General features: G+C 24.4%; 5 protein-coding genes across 5 annotated transcripts, besides 18 other annotated features; 2 read left to right on the top strand and 3 right to left on the bottom strand.

Annotated features, from left to right (window-relative positions):
- Positions 1 to 6: 6 nt before the first annotated feature.
- Positions 7 to 194: a sequence feature (AT_rich).
- A 106-nt stretch (positions 195 to 300) lies between these two features.
- Positions 301 to 398: a sequence feature (AT_rich).
- A 118-nt stretch (positions 399 to 516) lies between these two features.
- On the bottom strand, positions 517 to 1,977 carry EDI_313850 (uncharacterized protein; the record flags this gene model as incomplete). The annotated part of the gene is made up of 1 exon (XM_001737508.1): positions 517 to 1,977. One exon carries the CDS (start codon positions 1,975 to 1,977, stop codon positions 517 to 519), a length of 1,461 nt encoding a protein of 486 aa, XP_001737560.1.
- A 166-nt stretch (positions 1,978 to 2,143) lies between these two features.
- Positions 2,144 to 2,180: a sequence feature (AT_rich).
- A 71-nt stretch (positions 2,181 to 2,251) lies between these two features.
- Positions 2,252 to 2,289: a sequence feature (AT_rich).
- Positions 2,290 to 2,656: 367 nt separating this feature from the next.
- Positions 2,657 to 2,699: a sequence feature (AT_rich).
- A 390-nt stretch (positions 2,700 to 3,089) lies between these two features.
- Positions 3,090 to 3,216: a sequence feature (AT_rich).
- A 23-nt stretch (positions 3,217 to 3,239) lies between these two features.
- Positions 3,240 to 3,268: a sequence feature (AT_rich).
- Positions 3,269 to 3,273: 5 nt separating this feature from the next.
- EDI_313840 (eukaryotic translation initiation factor 3 subunit, putative) lies at positions 3,274 to 5,268 on the top strand (the record flags this gene model as incomplete). Its single annotated transcript, XM_001737507.1, has 1 exon — positions 3,274 to 5,268. One exon carries the CDS (start codon positions 3,274 to 3,276, stop codon positions 5,266 to 5,268), a length of 1,995 nt encoding a protein of 664 aa, XP_001737559.1.
- A 96-nt stretch (positions 5,269 to 5,364) lies between these two features.
- Positions 5,365 to 5,400: a sequence feature (AT_rich).
- EDI_313830 (uncharacterized protein) lies at positions 5,396 to 7,099 on the bottom strand (the record flags this gene model as incomplete). The annotated part of the gene is made up of 1 exon (XM_001737506.1): positions 5,396 to 7,099. One exon carries the CDS (start codon positions 7,097 to 7,099, stop codon positions 5,396 to 5,398), a length of 1,704 nt encoding a protein of 567 aa, XP_001737558.1.
- Positions 6,668 to 6,702: a sequence feature (AT_rich).
- Positions 7,100 to 7,513: 414 nt separating the features above from the next.
- Positions 7,514 to 7,537: a sequence feature (AT_rich).
- Positions 7,538 to 7,671: 134 nt separating this feature from the next.
- Positions 7,672 to 7,713: a sequence feature (AT_rich).
- A 77-nt stretch (positions 7,714 to 7,790) lies between these two features.
- Positions 7,791 to 7,873: a sequence feature (AT_rich).
- A 209-nt stretch (positions 7,874 to 8,082) lies between these two features.
- Positions 8,083 to 8,164: a sequence feature (AT_rich).
- Positions 8,165 to 8,174: 10 nt separating this feature from the next.
- Positions 8,175 to 8,199: a sequence feature (AT_rich).
- Positions 8,200 to 8,283: 84 nt separating this feature from the next.
- Positions 8,284 to 8,490: a sequence feature (AT_rich).
- A 40-nt stretch (positions 8,491 to 8,530) lies between these two features.
- Positions 8,531 to 9,673, top strand: EDI_313820 (uncharacterized protein; the record flags this gene model as incomplete). Its single annotated transcript, XM_001737505.1, has 1 exon — positions 8,531 to 9,673. The coding sequence occupies one exon, from the start codon at positions 8,531 to 8,533 to the stop codon at positions 9,671 to 9,673; it is 1,143 nt and encodes a 380-aa protein (XP_001737557.1).
- Positions 9,674 to 9,687: 14 nt separating this feature from the next.
- Positions 9,688 to 9,748: a sequence feature (AT_rich).
- Positions 9,706 to 10,104, bottom strand: EDI_313810 (uncharacterized protein; the record flags this gene model as incomplete). The annotated part of the gene is made up of 1 exon (XM_001737504.1): positions 9,706 to 10,104. The coding sequence occupies one exon, from the start codon at positions 10,102 to 10,104 to the stop codon at positions 9,706 to 9,708; it is 399 nt and encodes a 132-aa protein (XP_001737556.1).
- Positions 10,105 to 10,120: 16 nt separating this feature from the next.
- Positions 10,121 to 10,169: a sequence feature (AT_rich).
- Positions 10,170 to 10,178: 9 nt separating this feature from the next.
- Positions 10,179 to 10,253: a microsatellite.
- The last annotated feature ends 24 nt before the right edge of the window (positions 10,254 to 10,277 follow it).

The raw sequence follows: 10,277 nt of genomic DNA, 5'->3' as shown, positions 1-10,277 counted from the left end.
AAAAAGTATAAATGAAAATAACAAAATATATTTTTCTTTTAATTAATTTGTATATAATATTTTAATATTTCTAAGGATTAATAAATATTTTTTAATTTATTTTTATTAAATCAATAAATTAAAAAGATTTATTTTTAGTTATGTGTAATTTATTAATTCTAAGTTTAATCTTTTTTATTTAATAACTTATTTATGTCTAATTTTAAAGAGTATTTATTGTAGAATTGATAATAAAATAAGAAGGTAATTTATTCATTTTGTTTAGTAGGATAACAAAGTATTTAGTATAAGAATTACGAGTTTATTTATTTATAATAATGATCTTTAATTATAGTTATTAAAGAATTTTTTTTAAAAGAATAATTAAGAAGTATGAAAAAATATAAAAAAAATTAAAACAAACAATAATTCTTACATAAAAGTGAATAAGTCAATATCAATTGTTAAGTTAAAATAGAGATAATTCAAACCAATAGTATTTCTATACTAATAATAATTTTTGTTAATCTAATTCAGTTACTTTTCTTCATCATTTTTTATTGTTTCATCAGAATTTTGATTATTTTCTTTTATAGAATCAATATCTATTTCAACATCATTATCTTCTACTTCTTTTTTTAATTCTTTTTGTTTTTTTAAAACAATACAATTCAATGTTTGTGTTGTAAGACATCCCACAGTAGCAATTCCACCCCATATTAATCCAACCCATTGAGACCATTCTAAGTTATCTGTTTGTGTTGATATTAAACCAGCAACAACAGGAGAAAGACAACAAGTTAATTCTCCAACCATTTCTACTAATCCCATCATCAACCCTCTTCTTTTAGCTGAGACTTTAACAGAATACAGTACATTCATTTGAAGATCTAGTCCAGAAATGAAGCCAGTTGGAATTGCAAAAATTAAACAAACCCAACCATTTTTGATGAAATTTAATGCAAGACATACTAACCCTAAAACAATTGACATGACTGTACTAAGAATCATTTTATATTGCCATGCTTCAATGTATCCAATAATAAAGAAACAAATCGTTTGTGAGAAGTAAATAATTCCAAGGAAAACACTTAAGTATACTTCTGGATCATCGTTCATACCATTTAAAACAATTTCTCTATCAACTGCATATAAAATATATTGATTACATAAAATTGCTATTGTTCCATAAACATGGAAATGAAGAATAAGTGCATTGATAAAATAATAAAGAATATATTTTGGTGGTTGTGGATGATTAATTTGATTTATTCTTTCTTTCCAACCAACTTGTTTTGTTTCTGAACCAGAAATATTTTCTGTATTTAACTCATCATTCATCTCTTTCTCATTACCTTCTTTACTTTGTTTCTTTTTCTTCTTTGGCCGTTCAATTAAATGGTTCTTTTGTGGTAAAGTTGGAAATAGGATATACGCTAACATAGTTAATCCTCCACATAGTAATAGAGAAGAATTAGCACCAAGCTTAACTTTTAATGTTCCTCCTAATAAAAATCCAATTGCCTTTCCTAATGACCAACATAATGCAAACATTGATAACTTTTTATTTTCTTCTCCTTTATATGATTCTGTTGTAATTAAACTTTCGCATGGTGACCAAAAGAAAGCTAAAGCAGCTGATTGTTGAAGAAGAAGAAAATAAATTGGTAAAATTGACTCTGTCTTAATATAAATTAACCCAATAGTTAAACTACATGTTGCTTGTAATATAAAAGAGATTCGACACATTAGTGCAGGGTCTGTTTTATCAGCAATAAACCCCATAAACGGTGAAACAATACCAGTTAATCCAAAAGTAATACCATCAGCTAAGGCAATTTGAAAAGATGAAGCATCTCTATCTTGCATAAGAAGAGGAACAACTAACCAAAAGAAATAAGTTGACATATTCATAAGGAATCCACCAATGTAATACCGAAGCAAGTTTAACTTAGTTGTGTATTTAGTCAAATTAGAAAAGGTCTTACAGCAAGACATTATTTAAATAACAAGTACCCTCTTCTATTTTTTTGATAATAGAAAAATGTTAATTATATGGAATTTGGGAGAAAAGAAAAGAACTAGGAAGATTATTTTGGATGAAAAGATATTTATGTTTTGAATAGCACAATTCAAACTTTGAAAGAAAGGTTGTTCATCTTCCAATTATTATAAGAAATAATTATATTATCATTTATTTACTCAATGAAATTGTGTTAACTAATGTATTAAATATTTCAAAATAAGAATTAGTTTTAACAACTAAGAGTTCTTTTTAAAATAATATAAATAAACATATTTTATTTAATAGTTAATGTTTAGTATAAATGCTAAATACTCTTTATAAATCTTTATGACTGTTATCGTTAGAGGCTTTTCATAACTGGTCAACAATTAGTTCATAACTATGCTAAACCAACTATTTCATTCTTTCTATTGAGTTTTGACATCTGAGAAATTTCTCAATGAAGATGATTTTACGAAAGAAACTAGTATCTTCTCAAAATAAAGTAAATGAGTTTATTGAAGTATCTGTTAGTCACTAATCTTTTTACTTTTCTTATTTTGAGAAGAAAAATAACAAAACAATAACAAAAATGATTAAAATGAATGGATAAGAAGTTTTAAAACAGTATAGAGAGTCGTTTTTGTATTGTTAGTTAATGATGAAGTTTACTAAATATAGATTTAAAAAAAAAATAATAAAAAATCAAAATAATGATTTAGTATAAAGAAAGAACAATTTACATTTTTTATCTATTTTTACACAAATCATTGGTATTAAAATAAAAAAGAACTTAATTATTTTCAATTCTTACTTTCATGAGTGTTGCGGATTATTCTATTCTTTCAACAATATCTAATTTGGGCACAGATATAATAGGGTATGTTGGTCAAGATTCTAGTACAATACCTATTAACATTGTTGAATATAATTGTTTTATTGACTCAATGTATAAAGACCTCTTTCAAACTCCTATAGAGGAAACACCAATTCAAGGCTACCACAAATGAGGGTTGAAGTGTATTATTTTTTTAATTTATTCTAACATTTATTTTGACTGGTAAATGACTTATTTCAATGTTGTTAGTTTATTCCATTAATTTGGTAAATAACATAAATATTAAATTAATAAATTGTTATTCTTAATTACTAATGTTATTGAATTCTTTGTTTTTAAATAAATGTATATTTTTGTTATTCAAAACAGTTTTAATAAATAATTCATAAAATAACTAAAAGTAAATAACAAGGGTTGTTAATAAAAAAATAAAAACAAAATTAAATCATTGATGAGTGCTTCAACTAAAACGTCTAAAATTACACAATCTTCTGTACTTATCTGTGATGGACTTCCAGTAGGAATTCCTGTTGCTTCAGTTTCTAAATTAACATTATTCTTAAAAAGAATGGTATTGATAAAGAATGGAGCAGAATTATCTGAACAACCAAATAATGTAATAGTTTTTGTTGATGAAACAAGCCAAAAAACTACAGGGATTGGGTTTATTGATTTTAAAGATGATGAAGCAGCAATAAAATTTAAAACAAGATTTGTTGAATTAAAATTTGATAATAAAAATACGTTAAAATTTTATACTAAAAAAGAAATTGATGAAATTTTAAAAGAAAATGATGAATATACACCATTAGTCTTTAATCCAATTGAAGTTACTGATTTTAAAGGATGGCTTAAAGAAGATAAATATACTGAAGGAAATGAATGTTTTGCAACATTTCAATATGGAAAAACTATTTCATTAGGATGGTATAACCCAAGTATTCCAAAAGAAATAACAATGCAAGAAGAACAACCATTTATATCATCTAATTGTTCATTTTCACCATCAGGTACATTTTTATATTCAATCACTGAACATGGATTAATTGTAGTTCAACCAGATTGTAAAAAGAAGTTCCAATTTCCACATTCAGGATTAACACATGTTACTATTTCACCACATGATACATTTATTGCTACATATTCAGCTACAGCACCTTATAATAGACATATTATTGTTTGGGATAGAAGATTTACAAAAGGTATTAAATTCTTTGATTTAAAAGCAAATAGTTTAAAAAGAATGACAGAAACATTAAAAAAAGATAAAACTTTAACACCAATTGGACAAGATTTTGTTCAATTTAGTTATAATGAAAAATATTTAGCTAGAATTAGTGAAGTTGATTCTAATTCAATTGAAATATATACTACACCAACAATTCAATTATTAAGTAATAAATTAGTTACATTTGAAAGTTCAATTGATAAAATTAGTTGGAGTCCTAAATCAAATATTATTGTTGCTTATCATGAACCACTTCAAAAAACTAATGAACAAGCACATTTCTACTTTTATGATGTTGATAAACAAGAAATTATTTTTAAACATAAAGTATTTTCATTAAAAGGAGCAGAATTTGGATGGCATTCATCAGGAAAGAAATTAGTTGTTCAATGCAATAAAAATAAGAAAACAGCTGTTTTAGTATTTACATTAGATAAAACAATTACTGCATCTATGAATGAATTAAATGCTACACCTCATTTTATGAGTGTTAATCCAATAAAAATGCAATTTGGTATTATGGCATATCAACATAGTAAAAAAGGAGATTCATTATTCCCAACATTACATATTTATGATATTAGTAGTAATGAAACTAAATTAATTTCATCACTTCCTAATATCGAAGCTAAATCATTTATTTATTCACCAAATGGACAATTTATGGTAGTAAGTGGAATTAATACATCAGAACCATATTTATATTTCTATAATACTGATAGAATGAAATTATATAAAAAAGTTCCAATTGAAAATATGAGTTATATTTGTTGGGATCCAATGGGATTATTCCTTGGTGCAGTTCGTTCATATGTTTATTCTCCACATGCAAAGAATGGATTTATGTTATATGATTGTTTTGGAAATTTACAATTTGAAACATACAAAACTAATTTTGCTGGATTATTATGGAGACCACAACCAACAAATATTATTAAACCTGAAATGGCTAAAGAAGTTGAAAGTAAATTTAATGAATGTTTAAAGACAATGAAAGAAGAAGATGAACGAAAGAAAGAACAAATTGAATTAGAAAAGAAACAAAGAGCTGATGAATTAATGAAAAGGTTCAGAAATATTGTTCAAAAGAATGTTCAATTATCTGCTAAAGAACATTTAAGAGCTTATGATTCTGGAATGAAAATTATTGTTGAAGAAATTAAACAAAAGGCAGAATCTAATGAAGAAGTAAAAGAAAATATAACAGAAACTCAGTAATTTAACATTCTTTGAATTATTTCTTTTTCTATAAAAATAGGAAATTTTTAAAGATTTATGAAAATCAATTAAAATTCTTTTTAACAACAATCATTCTTATTATTATTTAATATAATAAATATTTTTATTATTGAACATGTCGTTTAGCTGTTCCAATTACACATGTATTTACTTTAGTTGCAAATCTTAATGAAGATATTGTTTCTAATGTATCTTGTTGGTCAGATGAAATATTAACAAACATTAATGTTTTTGAATCACTTCCAAGACAATTTTGAAGAAGTTCTGTTAATTTACTATTTCTATATGGAATATGACTATCTTTATTTGCAATAGCAACAATAACATCACCTAATGCACTTAAACTTTTATTAATATTTTTTGTTTCTTCTAATCGTTCTCCTTTTGCTCCACTTTCATCTAATCGTTCACTACCAGCCAAATCTACTAATGTTAATCCTCCAAATCGTTGTTCATTTGACCCAATATTTCTTCCACATAAATCCATCATAAAAATTGAATGTGATCTTGAAGATTGTGCATTACATTTAGTTGCTGCAACTGCTCTATTCCGTGTTGCTATATTAATAAGATGATCAACTTCTTCTGCTTCAAAAACTTCAATAACATTTGCTTCTGGTAATATTACTAATGGCCCATTATATTTAATTTGAAGTTTTTTTGATTCTTCTCCATTTACTAATAAATCAAATATGTTGTTATTATAAATTTCAACATATTTAACATTAATTTTAAATTGCCATCCTAATGTTTTTAATTCTTCAATTGTTGTAAATATTTTATGAACAGTAAGTGGAATCATTCCAGGTTTATCATTTGTTCCTTCCATTGTGTAAGTTTTCCCACTCCCTGTTTGTCCATATGCAAAAATACACGTTTGATATCCATCAAGACTTGACTGAACTAATTGACTTATTTCTTCAAAAATATCTTGCTGTGTTGAATCACTATCAAATGCTCTATCAAATCCAAATTTTATTTTTTCTTTTTTTCCACTAAAGTTAATTGAATTAACGATAACAGCATTATTATCAGTTACATCAACACTAATCCCTTCATTTTTTAATGGTGGTCGAACTCTACAAAATACTCTTACATTTCCTTTTAATTCCATTACTTCATTGTGAAGTTTCCTTCTTTCTTTTTCTGAATGAATTAATTTATCTTCAATCTTTTCTAATTCTGATTGTAAAAAGTTATTTTGTTTATTAAGACTTTGAATTGTTTCTAATAGTTCTTGTATTTTATTTTGTGCATTTACATTCATTTGTTTTTCCATTTCCCAATTTCCATTAGTTGTTTCAACTGTTCTTTTAAGTACATTGAGTTGATTTTTTAATGATTCATTTTCAAATAATATTGACTGTTTCTCCATTTCAATATTTTTTATTTTTTCATTATTTAACTTTAATTCTGATTCTACTTTTTCTAATTCTCTTTTTAATTCATTTTGAACTGGGTTGGCAAGAACTTGATTTCCTCCAATAACTTCTGTCCTTTCTATCTCATCCTTTTTTAATTGTTGTAATTTTTCCTCCATTATTTCTCCCAATAACTTTGTTAATTCACTTGTGTCAAATGTTGCTTGTTTGTTGAAAGTAGGAATTGGCTTTGAACCAGATAATTTTAATGAAGTGTGTTTTGTGTTGTTTTGTGGTTTTGTAACAGTAGTTTCCTTTATCAAACGAGGTTTAGATGCATTGTGATGTCTCATTAAAGGTGTACTTCTAAACAATGGAGGGACTTTAGAAAAGTCAGGGGGTGGTTGTGCTATATGTTTATAGAGATCGTCCGAATGTGGAAGTGACATTTGATCACAAATAACTAAAATTTTCAGATTTTTTCTCTTTTAGTCAAAAGTTTTTTTCCCTCTTTCTTTTTTGAGGAATTAAGAGTAAAACATCTTTGTTAGGATAAAAAGAACTGACCGTCTTATATCTAACGAACCAGACATTAGTATTACAGTTCAAATAAACATACCAATTTTCGTAATGTATTTTTTTATTTCTTTGAGTTATTAAAAAATATTAATCATTAAATCCACTAATTTTTTTTTGAAAATTCTATTTCATAATTTGGAATTATTGAAAAATGGATAAATCTTTATTATAACACACAAATAACTTATATAAATATAGAACAAACAAAGAAATCAAAAGGATTATTTTTTTTTTTTGTCAAATATAAAAACCATTACACTCTTTATAAATACTGAACACTTAAGAAAATATATAAAAATAATTTTTATCTTCCTTTCTAATATTAACTTGGAAGAGAATAATGAATAGGTAAGATTTATTTGAGTAATCTATAAAAATGTTATTCAATTTAATTTAACTCAGAAAATAGCTGTACTGAAACTTTAATAACATCCTTTTGTTCTAAAATAACATTTTAATATTATTAAATAAAAAGATATTTAAAGTCGTTTAATAATTTCAATGAATAAAATATCTTGAAGCTGTGTTTTAGAAAATATTAACTCGCCTAAATAAAACTACATTAAATTACTTAAAAATAATTTATTAAGTATTAAATATTTCATTATATTTTAAAATTAAAAACTGTTTATTTTTAAAAAATAGATATACAATAAAGTATCAAATATGTAAATAATTACTTGAATAAACCATTATTTAAAAAATCTTCATTAAGATATGTCTTTTTTTATTTATATTAGATTTGGAAATAAGAAGATATTTTCTTATAATAATATCAGTCAAATTTATTAGAACAATGATTTATCTCTTGAATCTATTTCTTATTAGTTTGGCTTATTTGGATAATACAGACTTTTAATAATTATGAATCTAATCATATTTATTATTATTTTATTATTCTCATATTTTAGTATTTATTATTTTGTTTTTATAAACAGTCATAGGATTTATTTAAATATTTATTTTTATAGTATGAGTTTATTTGTTAAGACTGTTTCCTTAGTTTTGTTTTAGATCTAATATGAATTTTCAATATTTGTTTTCTTTTATCATGTTATATTATTGATATACAATTATAATTTTCATCAAAAAATTTGTAGAAAATATAGTTATTTTAATTATATCTAATATATTCATAAGTTAAGTTCTCATTTTAATTATTTAATCTTTTGTACAAATAACTTATAATGAAATCATGAATTAATCATAATAATCTTTTTTAAAAATAAAAAACTTAAATTAAAAAATAAAAATAAAAAAAGAAGCTAATGTTTGTAGTAAGGAACATAATAGCAATAGTGATGTTTATTGCTATTATCTATATATATTTTGATTTACCACAACAATTTAAACAAGCTTCAGTTCAACATTATTTCATTTCATCAAATGATGGTTTATCATCACCATCATTAATAAACCCTAATAATACTGTTACTCTCAAATTACAACGTTACAATGTATCATCATATGTTGACTCAATTTGTCCAGAAGGAATTGATGTTGTTTGGTTATGGGTAAATGGAAGTGATCCAGGATTTAGAAAAGAATTTGAAAAGAATGGAAAGAAAGGGGGAGAAGGAAGATATCGAGATTATAATACATTACAATATTCTATTCGATCTGTATATAACTTTGCACCATTTATTAAACATTATTTTATTGTTACAATGGGACAAACTCCATCTTTTTTAAATACTTCTCAATTTAAATGGAATGAATATACTATTAGAATAGTTGATCATAAAGAAATATTTCCAAATATCAAAGATTTACCAGTATTTAATTCAAATTCTCTTGAAGTATCATTACATAATATCAAAAATTTATCATCATGTTTTCTTTATCTCAATGATGATATGTTATTAGGGAAAGAATTAAAACCAGAACATTTCATTAATTCAAATGGAAAATTAAAAGTATACCATAACTCATGGAAAGCACCTGATACAAATAGAATGGTAAAAAATATTTGGCATAGAAGTGTAGGTAATTCTAATGAACTTATTAACAAACATTTTGGTAAAATAAAAACAATTAAACATCCTTATGTTAGTCATCATTGTTATTTTTTCAAACGAGATATTCTAAAACAAATGGAAGATACTTGGCCAGAACAGTACAAAGAAACAAGAAGACATAAATTTAGAGAAGGAAATGATTTAGCAATTCCATTTATGCATGGTGCTTTTGTTGTTGAATCAGATCAAGGTTTTTATGTTAAAGAATCTAATTATTATTATGGCTCTTTTACAAGTTCAAGAAGAAGCAACACTAAACTAATGAATAACATTCAAAAAAAACAACCCCAATGTATTTGTATTAATGATGCATTAGAAAAAAGTTCATTAGCTGTAATTCATAAAGAAACAGCAATTCTTAATTCTTTTTTAGAAACATACTATCCTTATCCTTCTCCATTTGAAAAATACATTCAATTTAATTAATCAATCAATTTACCTTTTTTATATTTCATTATTTAATTCATATTTTTAATTAATTTTTCTTTTTTTTCTTTTATAGTTTTTGGTTCATGTTGTGTTTTATTTAATGAATGAGTAAATTCACGTTTTTCTCTAATGTGTTGGCTTTGGACTGTTTTTCGAGGGGCAGTTTCTCTTATTTTTTTAATTTGGTTCTTTTTATTTTCATCAATAGAATTATTCCCTACTTGGGCATCAACATCAATTGGTGTTACTATTTTTTTTGTTTTCTTTATTACTCCAAAGGATTTTTTCCAATTATATGTTTTTTGTAATTCATGTAAAATAGTGACATAACTAACACCATACTCTGATGTGTTTAGAGGTGCATCATCTTCTCCACGGTGCATAAATTTCTTTTCGTTCAATCGTTCACTAAATTGTGTAGTAGTCATTTCAATTGATGTTATGAATAAAAAATTTTAATTTAAAAAAATAGTTCAAATTAAAAAAATAATTAGGGTTTGGTAAAAAAAACCAAAAAAAGAAAAAAATTTTAATTTAAAAAATGGAAAAAATTAAAAAAGGAAGGAAAGAAAAGAAATCCCGAAAAAAGGGGTCTTTAAGT

The sequence above is a fragment of the Entamoeba dispar genome, genomic scaffold (assembly GCF_000209125.1).
Source record: "Entamoeba dispar SAW760 scf_1105229460681 genomic scaffold, whole genome shotgun sequence".
In the NCBI taxonomy this organism is placed as follows: Eukaryota; Evosea; order Mastigamoebida; family Endamoebidae; genus Entamoeba; species Entamoeba dispar.
Note: the sequence above shows the minus strand (reverse complement) of the source record. Positions and strands in the feature narration are given on the sequence as shown.